This window comes from Anser cygnoides, chromosome W (genome assembly GCF_040182565.1).
Source record: "Anser cygnoides isolate HZ-2024a breed goose chromosome W, Taihu_goose_T2T_genome, whole genome shotgun sequence".
NCBI lineage: Eukaryota > Metazoa > Chordata > Aves > Anseriformes > Anatidae > Anser > Anser cygnoides.
The window spans coordinates 13,319,421-13,338,006 of NC_089911.1; the positions used below are offsets into that span (position 1 = coordinate 13,319,421).

The window sequence follows — 18,586 nt, forward strand, 5'->3', positions numbered from 1 at the left end:
ATGGGCCTGTAAGTCGTACGCGTGGTTGGGGCAGCTGGTAAATCGCACAGAAGACGTCTGGCGTGCAGCATAGTCCCCATATGAGAGAAGGGTACCCTGCATGTTCAAAGGGGATTTGGTGACCGATAGAGTGGTTGCTAGCGACCTTGGGAGTAGATCGAGCGAACCTGAGGTTACCGCTGCATCACAGTGTTGGGAGCCAGGATGGGCCTGCTAATGACTGTATAAGAAGCAGGAGAAGGGTAAGTGGGCCTCTCGCAATTGTGACAAGGTTACTTGGGTAATGTTTGCAGCTGCTGGAGGGATATTGGCTGGAATGTTAATAACTGTAGGTCTTATTTGTAAATGTCTAGATAGCTCATGTTGAAGGCATTTGTGTGTGTGAGTTTGAGATGATACAAACAAGTTTGATTATTGTTTTAAGTTATATATTTTTGTGGTATGAACAAGAAGTGTAAGGGGCCCTTTGTGTGATTGTGTGATTGTGCTGTGTGAGTGAGACGCAGCATCGCTGCAAAGCGAGTGCCGAGTTCCAATCCGCGGTTCCGTATTCTCTGCGAGGGGAGTGGCCAGAGACGAACGAAGTGCATGAAAGATCAAAAGGGAGTTCTGTTTTATCTAAGTGTTGATTAGATAATATACAGGCTCAGTGGTGCGTCCCGTCTGTAAATATCCTGACGTGTGACAAGGGAAAGGCGGGAGCATTATTTAAGTAACGGTTTAGAAGTTTCAGTGAAAGGAGTTGTAAAATGGGAAATACTCAAGGAGGAATTTTGAAGAAGAGCCCCTTAGGCTGTGTGTTAGCTTACTGGAGGGATATCTTCGGGACTGGAGGTACAGAAAGTAAGAAAATCCTTATCAAATATTGTAATCAGTGGTGGCCACTGTATAAATTAGAGGATGGAGCTAAGTGGCCACTCAATGGGACAATAGATTATAATACTCTTTTACAGTTGTTGTTGTTCTTAAGGAGAGAAGGAAAGTGGGATGAGGTTTCATATGCGGATGTTTTTTACCCTCCGAAATCACCCGGAGTGGCAAAGGGACTGTGGAATGGCACCACCACAGGATCCCATGGTACTGGCACTCGAGTAAGAAAATAACAAAGAGCTTAGGGGTAAATTGACACGGTGTTGCTCGGCATGCAGTATTGGACAAAGGTGTACCAGAGCAGAAAAGATCTATCAAGCACCAGAGCAGGATCTAACAGATTTGTTTAAGCCTCCCCCTCGACCACAGGAACAGGGTGAGGACTCAGACAGAGCATCCACTCCCCCGGACAGTCCTGTATCTTCCAGTACCAGAAAGAAATATGCTTCCACAGCTTTACAGGCACCTCTCCGGGAGGCAGTAGGGCCTGATGGCGGGGCAGTGCTGATCAAAATACCCTTTACCACTACTGATCTGGGAGAATGGAAAAGGGTTGTGAAAGATTACAGGAATGATCCAGTAAGTGTCACCAAATATTTTCATTTCATTGTAAAGCAACATAACCCTGATTGGAAGTACATACAGTTATTGTTAGAACACCTGACTGAGACAGAGAAGCAATTGATTTTAAAAACTGCAGGAGATTTGGCTGAGGCTCATTATAAGACTACTGGAGGGGATGTTAAGGAATACTTTCCCCTCCAGGATCCAAAATGGAATGTAAATAGATCCGCAGAGATGGAAAGGTTACAGGCATATCAAGAGTGGATTTCAAAAGGAATGGAGAAGGCCATTCCTAAAACTATAAATTGGTCAGCACTATACACAATTAAACAAGGTCCCTCCAAGTCCCCATATGAATTCCTGGATCGACTGAGGGATGTGATGTGCCGTAACACACTGCTGGATCCTGGGTCCGAGGTAGGGATACAATTAGTCTCCCTGTTTTTGGGTCAGTCCACAGGGGACATTAGGCGTAAGCTCCAGAAGTTACGTCCTACAGAAGGTAGAAATATGGAAGTGTTGTTGGATGAGGCATGGAGAGTATTCAGTAACAGAGAGGAAAGATACAGACAAGGGCAAAGGAGGCTGGTGACAGTAATCAGGGAAAAGGAGGAAAGAAGGCCTAGACAAGAACAGTCCCGATTAGGCAAGGATCAATGTGCTTTGTGCAAGAAGTTTGGTCACTGGAAAAAGGAATGCCCAAGAAACAAAGAGAGGAGACGAAGCCACCAGGTGGGGAAAATAGTAGCCCACATGAAGGAAGACTGAAGGGGACCTGGGGAATCTACCCTAGCAGATCCCCTGGTTATAATGAAGCTAGGGAAGAAACAACAAGAATTAGAATTTCTGGTTGACACAGGAGCAACATATTCAGTTTTGAATCAGGCTCTGATGCCTTTGGGAAATGACTATGTTATGGTAAAAGGGGCAACTGGCCAAAGTGAAAAGGCATATTTCTGTGAACCTTTAAAGTACAAACTGGGAAAACAATGGGGCATCCACAAATTTCTATATATGCCTAACTCTCCAAAGGCTCTTCTGGGGAGAGATTTGTTGGGGCAACTGGGTGCAAAGATTACCTTTGAAGAAGGGGAAATTACCCTGAAGGTAAAAGATCGGCAGTACATTCAAATTCTGAGTCTATCCTTAACCAGTTTTCCCACCGAAGGAAAAATCAGCGAAGAGATCCTAGACCAGGTATATCCTGGGGTATGGGCCACCGATGTACCTGGAAAAGCAAAGAATGCTCCACCTGTAGAAGTTAAACTCAAGGAAGGTCGACAACCAGTAAGAGTTAAGCAATACCCCCTGAAGAAGGAAGATAGGGAAGGAATTTGGCCAGTAATAGAGAAATATTTACAATTTGGGTTATTGAAAGAATGTGAGTCCAGTTTCAGTACCCCCATATTAACCATTTGCAAACTCGATGGGTCGTATTGGGTGGTCCAGGACTTGCGAGCTGTAAAGTCCTGGTCCAGGACTTGCATGTCACTGAAGACCTTTACCCAGTAGCAGCAAATCTGTACACCTTGTTAACTGCATTAACACCTGAACTAACCTGGTTTACTGTTTTAGACTTAAAGGATGCCTTCTTTTGCCTCCCTCTCCATGAAGCCAGCCAGAAAATATTTGCATTTGAATGGGAAAACCCTAAAAGTGGGCGTAAGACTCAGTTCACTTGGACGGTGTTGCCGCAGGGATTTAAGAATAGCCCTACCATCTTTGGTAATCAACTCGCAAAAGACCTGGAATCTTGGGAGGCCCAGTCTGAAGAAGGGAAGCTATTACAATATGTGGACAGTATCCTGATTGCTACCAAGACGGAGGGTGGTTGTATGGCCTGGACGGTGAGTCTGCTAAATTTCTTGGGACTCCAAGGGTACCGAGTATCCAAGAAGAAAGCTCAGGTAATACAGCGCAAGGTGATTTATTTGGGCTATGAAATTAGTGCGGGACAGAGAACTTTGGGACAGGCCCGTAAAGAGGCAATATGTCAGACTCAGAGACCCCAGACGGTCAAAGAGTTACGGACTTTCTTGGGGATGACGGGGTGGTGTCGACTGTGGATCTATAATTATGGACTGCTTGTTAAACCACTATATGCACTAACGACCACTGATCAGAAATACCTTAAATGGGACAAGAAGACCACGCAAGCCTTTGAGTCACTGAAAAGAGCTTTAATGTCGGCCCCAGCCTTAGGGCTTCCCGACGTGAGTAAGCCATTTTTCCTTTTCTCACATGAGAAGCAGGGGATTGCCTTGGGAATATTAGCACAAGATCTGGGCCCGTATCGATGAGCAGTTGCCTATTTTTCCAAACAATTGGACGCAACTGCAAAAGGTTGGCCTGGATGCTTATGAGCAGTCGCAGCAGTAATATTGAACATACAAGAGGCCCAAAAATTTACCCTGGGCCAGAAGATGACTGTCCTAGTGTCCCACACAGTATCCGCAGTACTAGAAGCAAAGGGTGGACATTGGCTATCTCCACAAAGATTCCTGAGATATCAGGCTATACTAGTAGAACAGGATGATGTGGAAATTGTAGTCACTAACACTGTCAACCCAGCTTCTTTCCTCAGTGGAAACATGGGAGAACCAGTGCATCATGACTGCCTGGAGACTATTGAAGCAACATATGCAAGCCGTCCGGACCTGAGAGACAGCCCTATGGAAGATGGGAAAAATTGGTTTACGGATGGAAGCAGCTATGTCCTAAGTGGTAAGAGGCATGCAGGATATGCCATCACCACCAGCCAAAAAATAGAGTCAAAGCCTTTGCCCATGAATACCTCTGCACAAAAGGCAGAAATAATTGCTCTGACTCGTGCCCTGGAACTGGCCCAAGGCAGAACTGTGAACATTTATACGGACTCAAAGTATGCCTTTGGGGTTGTACATGCACACGGAGCAATCTGGAAGGAGAGAGGATTATTAAACTCTCAGGGCAAAAACATCAAGCATGCTGAACAGGTCCTGAAACTGCTGGAGGCAGTTCAACTCCCTGATAAAGTGGTGATTATGCACATTAAGGCACACCAGAGAGTAAGCTCAGAATTGGAGAGAGGAAATGAGCTGGCGGACAGAGAGGCAAAACAAGTAGCTAAAACTAAGGTAAATACAGAAGGGGCTTTGATCCCTGATGGACGAATTTCCTTAGAAGGTAAGCCAGAATACACTAAAGAGGATCAGAAACTCTTCTCAGATTTAGAAGGGTCATATAACAAAGAAGGGTGGGCTCTCACCCCACAAGGGAAGCTAATTATTCCTTCCTGCTTGGTATGGCATTTGGTGAGAGAAGAACATAGGAAGAGACATTGGGGAACAGAGGCCCTGTATAAACATCTAATTGGAGAAATTGTGGCCAGAAACTTATATACCACAGTAAGACAGGTAACTCAGCAATGTGATCTTTGTCTCCAGACTAATCCCAAGAACACTCCCAAGCCAAAAATGGGCCAAATTGGAAAAGGTAATGGGCCTGGACAACAATGGCAGATTGATTTCACCGAACTCCCAAGAAAAGGGGGGTACTGGTATTTATTGGTATTAACTGACACCTTTTCAGGGTGGCCAGAAGCATTCCCAACCAGAACAGCCAAGGTAACTAAGATATTACTACAAGAAATAATACCGCGTTTTGGAGTTCCAGCAACTATATCCTCTGACAGAGGACCACACTATCTCAAAAGTGGTACAACAAATTAGTCGCCATTTGGGTATAGACTGGCAACTTCATACTCCATATCGCCCTCAGTCGAGTGGCCAAGTAGAAAAAATGAACCACTTAATCAAACAGCAAATTGTGAAATTGGGACAAGAAGCAAATTTGGTCTGGCCTCAGTCTCTTCCTTTAGCCCTTTTGCGTATACGAACTAGACCAAGGGCAAAGGAAGGGCTAAGCCCCTTTGAAATCTTATATGGACGACCCTATGGAATACAAAGAGGGATATCCATGCAAGCTGGGGATGAAATTATGACCTCCTATATGGTGGCCTTAGGTAAACAGCTCAATGAAATTGGAAAGCATGTGAGTGGGACTCGGGGTAGAGGGTTAGATGGACCAGTGCACAATATACAACCTGGAGATTATGTGTATGTAAAGTCTCTTGCAGAGAAGACCTTGGAACCTCAGTGGGAAGGACCGTTCCAGGTACTCCTCACCTCTTTCACAGCAATCAGAATCAAGGAACAGAATGCCTGGATCTGTCATACCAGAGTGAAAAGGCACCCAAGACCCCATGGAAGGTTACTCAGGTGCAACCTGGAAGGTTACATTTTTCATGGTCTTAATGGTATCATTGGTCAAGGAAACTGAACAGTGGGTGCACAATACCTATGTGAAACTCACCCAGGCAGTGAGTGATAGTTTCAACCTTTCTGACTGTTGGGTGTGCACACTGCTGCCTAGAGGAAACCTAGAATTCCCCATATGGGGCATACCCAGTATGAATTGGACATTGACCTTTGCGTACCCAAGAAATGGAACATGTCCATTTGGCAAGGATGATCGTGAACATCTAGGGGAGAGATTTGAACTACTCCCATGCGACAATGTTAACATATACACCAGATGCTTAAACGATAAAACCCCATGCGTAGGTACAGGTCCACTTAGTTATTTAGCCCAGGAACCTGACAACTGTAATATGGCAGAATATGTAGGAATTTTTAATCTTACTAAAATTAGAGATTATGGTGTAGGTGTCACAATATGTGCTGATAAAAAGGATACGAATGCAGGATCTCACGGCCTCAATTCTCTCACACAAATTTGCAAGCTACAAAAAGGATTCTATTGGCTATGTGGAGATGGGCGTGCTAGAAAAAGCTTACCCTTAAATTGGAAGGGTCATTGTATTGGGGGCTATCTTAGCCCTCGAGGGGGTATATTCACTGAACCAACTCCGGTAATAGTCCAGACCTTATGGAGACAAACACGTACTGTTCCGAATAACCCCCTCGTGATGAGACCCATGGGATTCCCTAGTTTTGTAAGGTGGTTGATTCCGTCCCTGGGAATAAGTGAAACAGAAAAAGCTATCGTAAATATCTCAGCCACATTAGAAATTATTGAAAATGCCACAGCTGATGTTCTTTCGACATTACAGGAAGAAATTTCCTCCCTACACAAAGTAGTACTTCAGAATAGGATGGGATTAGATATGCTTTCAGCCAAGAAGGGAGGATTGTGTACAGTCATAAACCAAACTTGCTGTGTATATGTTAACAAACAAAAACAGATTGAGACTGACCTGGAGAAGATTTCGGAAAAGAATAAAATTTTGCATGCAGTAGCTCAGGATGATACATCCTGGGGATTTATAGACTTGGTTGAAAAATTAACTTCCTGGTTGCCAAACCTAACCTGGCTGAAACAGTTGTTTATCACAATAATCGTGGTCGTGGTTTTGTTCATGGTGCTTTGCGTAGTGATCCAATGTACCTTATGGTGTTTTAAGAGTACAGGAAACTCCTACAGCAAGTGGAAAAAGAACCAACTCAGATGGAAACTGGAGTCTAACATATTTTGAAGGAGTGTTAGAGAAACACTATATTGAACCTAGAAATAGTAAAAGAATTTACTAACTTTTTCGAAAAGGGGGGACTGAGACAGGGAGTTAGGGGAATCTTATCAAGTAGAGATAGAGTGCTGACAGCATGAAACTAGGATGCTACTTAGTGTCTTTACTAACTATGGTGCTTGTGCAAATTAATTAAAGCAAGAAGCCTTGGGCCCCTTACCAAGGTCAGTCTCTTAATAACAGTGTGAGCCTATCTTAAGAAACTGGTAGAAACTGGTCCTGCGGATGGACAAGATCCAAGAAGCAACTGAGTCTGCGCAGAGACAAGAGGTCAACTAGCGGTGATGAGGAAGAGTCATCAATCTTCATCCCCACGACCCCCGAAGACCACCACCAGGATACACTGCGCAAGCGTAGAAGGAAGGAGTTTATGGAAATGACTCCTTGGAACTAATTTTAATACGAAGCGGGGACAGGTTATGAATAAGTATAGGCGTATTGTGAAACTTCATGCATATGTAACTCTGCTGCATATAACCATGGCAAGTTACCGTGTCAGGTGCGTACGATTTTGGTGGGGCTACCCCCCCCGTGGCGCCCAGTGCTGAATAAACATACATGGTTAGCCAATACTAGGGGATCTGCCAACCGAGCTGGACCTGCCCAATCAAACCTGTTACGCACTGTAGAAGGGGATAAAGTTCTTGTAGTGCACGTAAGAAACATGCTGGGTAAGACAGTCTGGGCTACTCCTGCCTCAGGAAAAGGCCAACCCATTCGTGGGATTGCTTTTGCTCAGGGACCTGGATGCACTTGGTGGGTAATGCAAAAGAATGGGGAGGTCCGGTGTGTACCTCAAGGGGATTTGATACTGGGTGAGAATAGCCCATGAGTTGAATTGTAGTATGTTAATTATTATATAATACTGTATGTCATCACTACCATGATTGCTATATACCATAGATGAAAATGGTGATTAATTAGAATGTATTGGAAAGGGTGTAACTTGAGCATGACATAAATGGTATGGAATAAGGGGTGGATATCTGTCCTGGTTTCAGTTAGGACAGAGTTAATTTTCCTCCTAGTAGCTGGTAAGGTGCTATGTTTTAGATTAGGATGAGAAGAGTGCTGATAACATGCTGATGTTTTAATTGTTGCAGAGCAGTGCTTACACCAAGCCAAGGACTTTTCAGCTTCTCGTTCTGTCCTGCCAGCGAGCAGGCTAGGGGTGCAGCAGGAGCTGGGAGGGGACAGACCTAGGACAGCTGACCCAAAATGGCCAAAGGGGTATTCCATACCATGTGACGTCATGCTGAACAATATATAGGGGTGGCTGACCGGGGTGGGGGGGCCGGCTGCTCGGGGATAGGCTGGGCATCGGTCAGCGGGTGGTGCGCAATTGCGTTGTGCATCACTTGTTTCGTACACATTATTATTAGTAGTACTATTATCATCATTATTATTATTATTATTTTCCTGTCTTAATAAACTGTCTTTATCTCAGCTCACGGGCTTCACTTTCCTGTTTCTCTCCCCCATCCCAGAGAGGGAGGGGGGAGGGTGAACGAACGGCTGTGTGGTGTTTAGCTGCCAACCGGGTTAAACCACAACATGGCCACACTCCTTTTTATGCACGCCAGGATCCCATTGGCTTTCTTGGCCAGCAGGGCACACTGCTGGCTCGTGGTCAACCTGTCGTCTACCAGGACCCCCAGGTCCTTCTCTGCAGAGCTCCTCTCCGGCAGGTCATCCCCCAGCCTGTACTGATACATGAGGGTGTTCCTTCCCAGGTGCAGGACTCTACGCTTGCTGTTGTTAAACCTCATTTGGCTTCTTCCTGCCCAGCTCTCCAGCCTGTCCAGGTCTTGCTGAATGGCAGCACAGCCTTCTGGCATGTCGGCCACTCCTCCCAGCTTTGTATCATCGTTGTACTTGCTGAGGATGGACACTAGTCCCTCATCAAGGTTGTCGATGAAGATGTTGAACAAGACCAGACCCAGCACCAACCCCTGGGGAACACCGCTAGTCACCGGTCTCCAGCCGATCACCACCCTCTGAGCTCAGCCAGCCAGCCAGTTCTCAACCCACCTTACTGTCCACTGGTCTATCCCACAAAATTGATGAAAATAGGCTAAGAATATACAATATTGTAAACTACTCAGGAGCAGGTCAACAGTGAAATTTTATTAAAATAACAGAATGTAGTCTTTAAGGCGTGAGCTGTTTTTTAATCTGTAGCTGAAACCATGCCAAATTACCAACTCAGCCTTACTGAATTTTCTGAACTGCACTTTATAAAAGTCTTTTGAATTGATGTATACAAATGAACTGTAGATCATTTCAGTACAAATTTAATAAATGTAATTCCATGGCAGCATTAGGGAGAAGAAGATATGGAAAAAAGCAATTACAAATAAAAAGCATATCTTACTGAGTACTGTGCAAAGATTGAATGGTCCCAGCTAGAAACCAAGCTTGCTGTATACTGATTCACAATGTAACAGTAATTGATTTTATAAGCTTAGCATACTCAGAACTATTCTAAACAATAATTATATAAAACCCAAAGATCATAAAATTAATGATTCAAAAATATTATTATGTCTTTGATTTCCCCAAATGATTCAAAGTTCATACATAAATCACTTCATCAGGTCCTTAATTTCAGAACTCTTGGGTGGAATATAATAACTGTTAAACAGTATACAGCATCAAAGAAAAACACCAACTGCTGTGAAACAGCCAGTGCTAAATAACAGAAAAGGTAAAACCAGGACATTCTATGGTAAGATGGTGAAGAAAGTTAATAAACTCTCAAATAAATTTAACTTCTAAAAATTTTTTCCCTTCCATCTGCACAGCAAAACGCATTAACTTATTTGCTGACAATATCTAACCTCTCCTGCTAAAATCCTGGTCTCACAAACATTATATAGCAATAAGTTTCAAAGTCTACTTTCACATGGCAGATAAAAACTTATCAGTCTAGACTTGCACGCAGTGTTTTCATTGTGTCCCCTTATTTTTATGTTCCATGTTTCAAAACAAAAACTCATGATTTATTTTCTATATAACAAGTTCTATTTTAATGTTTAATGTAAGTACAAAAGCCTTTCCTAAAATATGGTTTTCAAACTATTTTTTCATGTTGTTTAGCTGCTATCAATGCTTCATTTCATTTTACATTGTACTGCTTATTTACATCTGCTTGGGTTTCTGATATTTCTTTAATTTTGACTCACTTTGTTGTTACTTCCTTCACAAATCCAGATCACCAAACAATTCTAATACTAAGCACTGGAGCACTTCACATTTATCCTTCTTGAAAGGAAAACTGCCTGCTATTTACCTCCATTCCTCTCTTTCAGCCAGGTTCTCAATTAAATTTTGCTAGTTTAAGCAGGGCCGTATGAAAAATTATATTTTAAAAAGAGAAAATCTATCTTATTAAATGTTAAACAGTTCCCTTTTCACTTTTAAAGAGCACCGTATTCTGTTGTTCAGCCCTACTCTACCATTTCCCACTTAAAAAAAAGTCACTTCAATTAAATACACTATGTGTGTGAAGTAGATCAGGACATGTATTAACAGCATTAGAGACATCAAGCTCATTGCTTATGAATTCTTCTCTTTCCCAAGAAATTTTATTTTCTAAACATCTTAAAGTGAAGTTTTAGTAACAGAATTCTCTTTCGTAAACATCATAGAATCACAGAATAACTCAGGTTGGAAGGGACCTCAGGAGGTCATGCTCCTGAATGCCACAAAAAAAAATACAACTCAAAACCAAGGAGGGAATGAGGCAAAAGGAAGAACAAGCATCAAACTTACCATGGACTTGATTGATTTCTGAATTCTGAGAAAGAATTTCATCTGCTAATTTTTGAGCAGTTGGCAAAACTTCTGTGTGGTGCACTGTGATCAAATACTGTACAAATTTTTGTAGTTGGTCTCTGTTCATTTGAAAGAGTGTCTCTGAAATGGGAAGATGCAGTTTGACTTGATCTGGCTTGCGGATCCGGTATAAAGAGAGTGCCACAACGTGGGCACAATAAAATATATCCTTGTTTCCACAGCTACAGGTCACTGAGGTAATCTTGCAACGATCAAAGCTGATAGCTACATTGCAAGCAGTTTCTGGCTCCGATTGCATTGCAGGCTCTGTCACTGTGCCACTCAAGTGGAAACCTGTGCGGGAAAAGAAAGAAAGCTTATGTTATTAAGAAAAATACTATAATCTCATTATTAATTACCTTTAGTTACAAAAGAAAAAAGAAAATCATTTCTGAGAAATGATGCATCTTGAAGAACTTGGCTTTAATTACAAATATGACAAACCCTTTCATATGTACATACCCTTTTCATCTCCGACAAAATCTAAGGCAGGTAAAAAGCCAGTTTACAACCCTTCTTTGCCATTCCATTACAACATTTATAAAAGATTGATAGTAAGGAAAACATTTATTTGGTAACTCCTAGCTGCAGAAGCAGAGTTGCATCCAGTTAAGACCAATGTGAAACTCCCAGTAGCTCAGCAAGTTGGCAGCAGTTTTCCAAACCCTACACTAAGGAGATTGCACCTACCAGCAAATTTAACTACTCTGTCAATAGGCAAGAGGGATGTAGTGCACTCTAATGGCATGAACCCCAGTCCTAATCTCCACTCTGACACTGATTCATTTACACACATCACTTAACCTCTTTGCTTTCACCTCTCCCACCACTACGGTGATGCTAAAGCTCACTTTCACACAAGTGATACGGTTAGACAGCTATGGTTGCAGAGCTTTTTGGAGATGGAAACTGCTGCAGTTACCAATACACAGGAAGTCGGAGTTATAGTACTGAATGAGATGTGCAAGCACCATTTCAGAAATCTGCATTATGAGTCAGTTTTCCATTCAGCATGATAAAGCACAAGGCAAAAGAGCAGTGTCTTCATATAATGTAAGAAGGTATGGTACGTGACAAGAAAAATGTTCACTTCAGCAAGGACACCACTGCTCGACAAAGAACCCTGCTGAACAAAGGTCTTGAACACTGTCCTCTGAAGATCAGACCCAAACATGAAGACCCAGGTCTTGCTTTCAATACTTCCTCGATGAATAGCAGAATTTGGGTTTTCTTTTTTTTCCTTTCTTTTTTTCTTTTATTTTACCTAAGCATGACATTCATCTTGTCTCAAGCATTAATTCAGAGGCATAGATACAGAGAAAAACAATGACATTTCATATGCCAGATCAAGATCAGTATTAAACTTGAACAGACAGTGCATATAAAATCTGGAATAAACACTACAAGCAAGGTGTTATACATTAACTATTTATAATGGAAATCATATAAAACCACACCACCTAAACTCCAAAACTGATTTAGTATTGTGAAACAGAAGAAAGTGTGTTGCAGGAAGCAGTATTACATGAAAATTAGGTGGAAAAAATATATACATTGCTCTAGTCCAAATCTCCAACTGTTTCTAAAAAGCTCTTCAAGTTACAGGAAACGAAAAAGAAAATCTTTATTTTTTCCATCAGTTTACGCTGTACGTTTCAGAGCAGATTGTGCAGTGAGCATCACTGTTTGGATTACATTCAGTTGCAGTACTCTGATACTCTACCCTGAAGAAGGTCAATCTGCACACACTAACCTAGACTTTGCATGAAGATGTTTACCAGTTAAAGCGGTTAAAGTTTAAACCGAAGAGCCAGTAAGCTGTAAAGTCCACAAAGAGGAAGGGGAGGGAGGTTGAACAAGATCAAGCATTTGGTGTTGTTGCTCTTGGCTCCACTCAACACTTGCACAGAGAAGGGGAGTGGAGTTGCCCCTCATAACATGAGCTCCTTCCTCTGCCTTTCACTTTTGTTTTTAAGTACTCATGACATGCTCCTATAAGTGCCCCCTCTCAAGGAAGGAAAAAAAATAAGTTAAAGTTAAAACTTAGCCAGTTCTGTTTATTTGTTTATTTCAGGTTAATTCCCAGCATATGAAAGTTGGATTACTGGTCTCAAAGAAATTGTATGGGATATTTTTCTTTTTAATATCAGTTTCCTACAAAGCATACATAAAACTATTTCTCATCTGTGAGCTGAGGAAAACCCTAACACTTCAACACTGAAAGGGCTTGATCCCATTTCTTCCTACTTTTAATAAGTAACTGAACTATTAATTCCAACAGAAAATCTCTCCTATGGGTCTTTTCTTTGAAAGCAATTAAAAAAAAAAAGCCCAACCAGCTACTCCAACAATACTATCACTTGTAATTTTTCAGCATGTAATTCAAGTATTGAAAAGGTTAAAATCCTCCTGGAATGATGAATGCCTCCAGACAGAGTTAGCAGAAGAACTATCTCTAAGTCCCTACTCATATTCAGATGAAAACTCATCTCCCTGCTCTTCCTACAAAGAGATTTTTTGAGAATTCTTGTTATTAGCAGCAACATTTTGTCCTGGTTTCAGTTAGGATAGGGTTAATTTTCATCCTAGTAGCTGGTAGGGTGCTATGTTTTGGATTAGGATGAGAAGAGCGCTGATAACATGCTGATGTTTTAATTGTTGCAGAGCAGTGCTTACACCAGGCCAAGGACTTTTCAGCTTCTCGCTCTGTCCTGCCAACGAGCAGGCTAGGGGTGCAGCAGGAGCTGGGAGGGGACAGACCCAGGACAGCTGACCCAAAATGGCCAAAGGGGTATTCCATACCATGTGACGTCATGCTAAACAATATATAGGGGTGGCTGGCCGGGGTGGGGGGCCGGCTGCTCGGGGATAGGCTGGGCATCGGTCAGCGGGTGGGGAGCAATTGCATTGTGCATCACTTGTTTCTTACACATTATTATTATTAATACTATTATCATTATCACTATTATTATTATTGTTATTATTATTTTCCTGTCTTAATAAACTGTCTTTATCTCAACTCACAGGCTTCACTTTCCCGTTTCTGTCCCCCATCCCAGAGAGGGAGGGGGGAGGGGGGGAGGGTGAGAAAACGGCTGTGTGGTGTTTAGCTGCCAACCGGGTTAAACCACAACACATTTATATACACAGATCCTGGTCTAAACAATGACAGCACTAACACAGCCAAGTTGCCTAACCTACCCTTCTTATATTACAAAGGATTTAAACAAAGATCAACTGCCCTCACAGCCCAAAATGTAGCAGCTCTGCATTAACTGTGTTGCAGTGCCTGGGAATTACTAAGCATGATTTTCCTCTTCTTTTTCTGTTTGTGTATTTAAAGAAATAAATTGTTGTTAGTAAATATAACCTGTAAAAAGGTTTCAACATGCCACAGAAGGCAGTTCAGGAAATTTCAACTCAGAAGCCCTGGTAGGACTGTTGTGATTGAACACGAAGGGCTATTCCCCTCCCCTTCATCTTTTTTAACATAACCATCTAATCATCTCCAAAGTATCAAAAGTTTGTAGCAGGTAGAAAATTGACTCACTGTGCTTTGCTAAAAAGCTTTCGTCAGCAGTAATTTACAGGCTGCCAAGAGATGTTAGGTGCTCCTTGATGAAGGCAAAGGGACTGGACCTGCGCTGGGATTGGGAGGTACTGACAGTTCATTAATGGATCCAAAGCAGCAGAAAATCTCTTCTGCTAAAGGCTGTAAGCCCTCACTCCAAATAGGTATTCCCCTTCAAAAAGAAAATTCCTCTTTTAATTGAAATTACAAACCTTTGCTGAAAATATTTACCCATTCAAAAACCAACCAACCAAAAAAAAAACCACCAAGAACTCTAGTATTTCACCTTGAAAATAGTTTGTTCATTATTATCTAAAGACAACAAAAGAGTTGCAAGCAGAAGAGTGCTTGTTCGCTACAGAGGCTATTTATAGAGCATGCATGTTTCACCTTTTGCCTTCAGATGCTGCAGTTCAAAAAGGTTTCAATGTTTTCAAAACAGCACATGACTAGTAATTCAAACTCTGCTGACATTTTCAATATGCAGAGGCTTTGCTTTCTGTAAAAAATACATTCAGAAAACCAGTGAGAGCATTAAGACAACATATCAAATTAAGTTCTTTTGCAAAGGAATTTTGCTTCTGTTGAACACTCACCACAAAGATGATTTAACAGACAAAAAAAAAAGTGTTTTCAGCTGCCATACTCTTGGAAGGGGACTGTGCCAAAGTGCAATCAGAAGGAAAACATTAAGAAATCACTGAATTGTACAAAGTAATTTCTGCCAAAATCTGTTTGACAGTGTCCTATCCAAGTTGTACCAGGGGAGGTTCAGGTTGAAAATAAGGATAAATTTCTTCTCAGAAAGAGTGGTTAGGCATTGGAATGGGTTGCCCAGGGAAGTGGTGGAGCCACCGTCCCTGGGGGTGTTTAAAGACAGGTTGGAACTGGTGCTTCGGGACATGGTTCAGTGGGTGACATTGGTAGTAGGGTGATGGTTGGACCAGATGATCTTGGAGGTCTTTTCCAACCTTAATGATTCTATGATTCTAATTGAATATAGGGGTAATGGATCAATATTAAGGAACACTTAACTTGAGGCAATTCCCTCTTGTTTTATCGCTAGTTATTTGTGAGAAGAGGCCAAAATCCAGCTCCCCACAACTTCCTTTCAGGTAGTTGTAGAGAGCAATAAGGTCTCCCCTGAGCCTCCTCTCCTCCAGACTAAACAACCCCAGTTCCCTCAGCTGCTCCGCATAGGACTTGTGTTCCAGACCCTTCACCAGCTTCATAGCCCTTCTCTGGATACGTTCCAGGGCCTCGACGTCCTTCATGTACTGAGGGGCCCAAAAGTGAACACAGTACTCGAAGTGGGGCTTCACCAGAGCAGAATACAGGGGGACAATCACCTCCCTGGTCCTGTTGGCTACGCTATTCTTGATACAAGCCAGGATGCCGTTGGCCTTCTTGGCCACCTGGGCACACTGCCGGCTCATGTTCAGGCGAGCATTGACCAACACACCCAGATCCTTTTCCTCTGCACAGCTTTCCAGCCACTCTGCCCCAAGCATGTAGCGTTGCATGGGGTTGTTGTGACCAAAGTGCAGGACCCGGCACTTAGCCATGTTGAACCTCATCCCATTGGCCTCTGCCCATCTATCCAACATGTCCAGGTCCCTCTGCAGGGCTTTCCCACCCTCCGGCAGATCGACACTTCCCCTCAACTTGGCATCATCTGCAAACTTACTGAGGGTGTGTGCTGGGTCTGGCTGGGATGGAGTTAACTTTCCCTGAAGCAGCCCATACAATGGTTCTGACAGCCGTCCTGGTCCTGCTGAAACAAAATCCCTACACACTGTGGGAGAAGCTAAATCCCTGTAGTGCATGTAGGGAAGTGGATGGGGAAGGCGGTGTGGGTTGCTCCTGCCATGGGAAAAGGCAAACCCACTCATGGGATTGTCTTCGCCCAAGGACCAGGGTACACCTGGTGGGTAGTGCAAAAGGATGGGGATAGAAGTAGAATTGATTAAAATATTTACAACTAACACACTTGCTAGTCACAATGTTCGGCTTGCTGTTAATATTTTTCTGTGTGACTATATCATATGTAATCCGTTCTCTATTCTCTATTATACTCTCTTTTCTCCTCTATATCCAACCAGAGAACGTGCTAAAATCTGTGTTTGGTTTCTTTATTACACTGTGCTGTAACACACTGGCCTTCAGTTTAGTCTGGTACTCAGGCCCTGCACTGTTACCATTCTGGTCTCCTGGAGATTATCTTTTTGGAAATATTAAGATATACACTGCCTTCTTTTTCTCCTCTAGAAGTCAATTTGTGAATAATATCGGGAATGGTACCTTCTTCTTCTCTCCCTGTGGGCTAATCACAGCAGCCTTCGAGTATCTTGAATACCCTTGGTCAACTGTCATCCTCCTATTACTAGTCCTGCAAAATGTGTTTCTTTTTCTCCCTAAGGTCAAACAATTCATTAAGAATATCATCCAAGAACCTGCCCCGAGACAAAGTAGTTGTGGGTGGCAAGGTGTGTGTGAGGATATGGGCAGGTACCTGTCACAGTTGTCTCCGCCAATGGTTTTTCACTTCATCCCTGAACAAGTGTGAAATCCAAAAAAACTTGGTAGAATGTCTGAAAGACATATGCCCTGACCCTGGCAATACCAGAGAACTCCACCAGCTTGCTGCACTCTGCTGGGGTCCGGCTCACGCCTATCAGATGGTAATTAACACTGCCCAGCACCCTCAAGGGGATGGGGAAGTCTTTGAATTTGATGACCAGATAACACACACCGTGACCATCCCAGAGGACCAACCATCCATGGTATCAGTCGCCCCCATAGTCAAGACATAACAATGGAAACGCAAGTCTGCTCGTTTAGTAAGGGAAGAAGCTCCTCCTAAGGAGGAGGGAGAAGAGAAAAAGGCAGGCAGCTCTAAAGCAGCGTCATCACAACGACATCAGGGAGAAGAGATGGAAATCATAACGGAATCAGAAACCACTCGATCCCTATCCCTGAGTGAGTTGCGAGAAATACGAAAGGATTTCAGTCGTCCTCCAGGTGAGCACATCCTCACGTGGCTGCTTCGATGCTGGGACACTGGGGCCAACAGCCAACAACTAGAAGGCAATGAAGCCAAGCAGCTGGGATCCCTCTATAGAGAAAGGATCATTGACAAAGTAATTGGGAGAGGGACACAGGTTCTCAGCCTCTGGAGGCGACTCCTGGCAGCTGTGAAAGAAAGGTATCCCCACAAGGAAGATATTGTATATCAAGTAGGCAAGTGGACCACCATGGAGAAAGGTCTGCAGCAACTGAGGTAATTAGCTGTGCTGGAGATGATTTATAGTAATTTGAACCATGAACAGACGCCTAAAGACCCTGATGAAGTCCAGTACACAACATCCATGTGGCAGAAGTTTGTATTGGCTGCACCCCTATCACATGCCAGCACGCTGGCAGCAATAAACTGGGATGAGGGGATGGGGCCAACAGTGGATGCTGTGTCCAACCACCTTCAGAAATATGAAGAAAATCTCTCTGCCCCAGTACGGGCCTGCATCTCAGCCGTGGAGAGACTGTCCCAACGGTTAGAAGAATACATAACTTCCTCCTCACCTAGATGGAGGAATCTTTCAGCCATTAAGTGCCAGCATTCTCCGGCTCAAGCAAGGGAGTATACAGGATGCACACCACGAGGCACCTTGTGGATTTATTTGCGCAACCACGGAGAAGATATGAGGAAGTGGGACAGTGAACCAAGCTCGGCCCTAGCTGCTCGGGTACGTGAACTGCGGAAAGATACAGCAGCAAGAAAAGGGGCCCCTAGGAAGGTTGCTGCCCCATTTTCCGCTGGGCAGTCCCCCAGATTTCACAGAATCACAGAACCACAGAATTGAAGGGGTTGGAAGGGACCTCGAAAGATCGTCGGGCCCAATCCCCCTGCCAAAAGCAGGTTCCTTAGAACAGGCTGCCCAGGTAGGCGTCCAGATGGGACGCACGCCAGGATCCCATTGGCCCTCTTGGCCACCAGGGCACACTGCTAGCTCATGGTCAACCTGTCGTCCACCAGGACCCCCAGGTCCTTCTCCGCAGAGCTCCTCTCCAGCAGGTCGTCCCCCAGCCTGTACTGATACATGCGGTTGTTCCTTCCCAGGTGCAGGACTCTACACTTGCTCTTGTTAAACCTCATTTGG

General features: G+C 43.4%; 1 protein-coding gene across 2 annotated transcripts in view; it reads right to left on the reverse strand.

The window, feature by feature from the left end:
- LOC125181568 (zinc finger SWIM domain-containing protein 6-like) overlaps positions 1-11,294 on the reverse strand; it is a 90,229-nt gene extending 78,935 nt beyond the window's left edge. The window contains exon 1 of one of the 2 annotated variants that reach the window (XM_066987335.1): positions 10,796-11,177. In XM_066987335.1, the coding sequence (XP_066843436.1) occupies positions 10,796-11,117 (322 nt within the window). In that variant the 5' untranslated portion in view covers positions 11,118-11,177. Of the gene's footprint in view, positions 1-10,795 lie in introns of both variants that reach the window. The other variant, XM_066987336.1, reaches the window with a different exon arrangement.
- Positions 11,295-18,586: the final 7,292 nt, after the last annotated feature.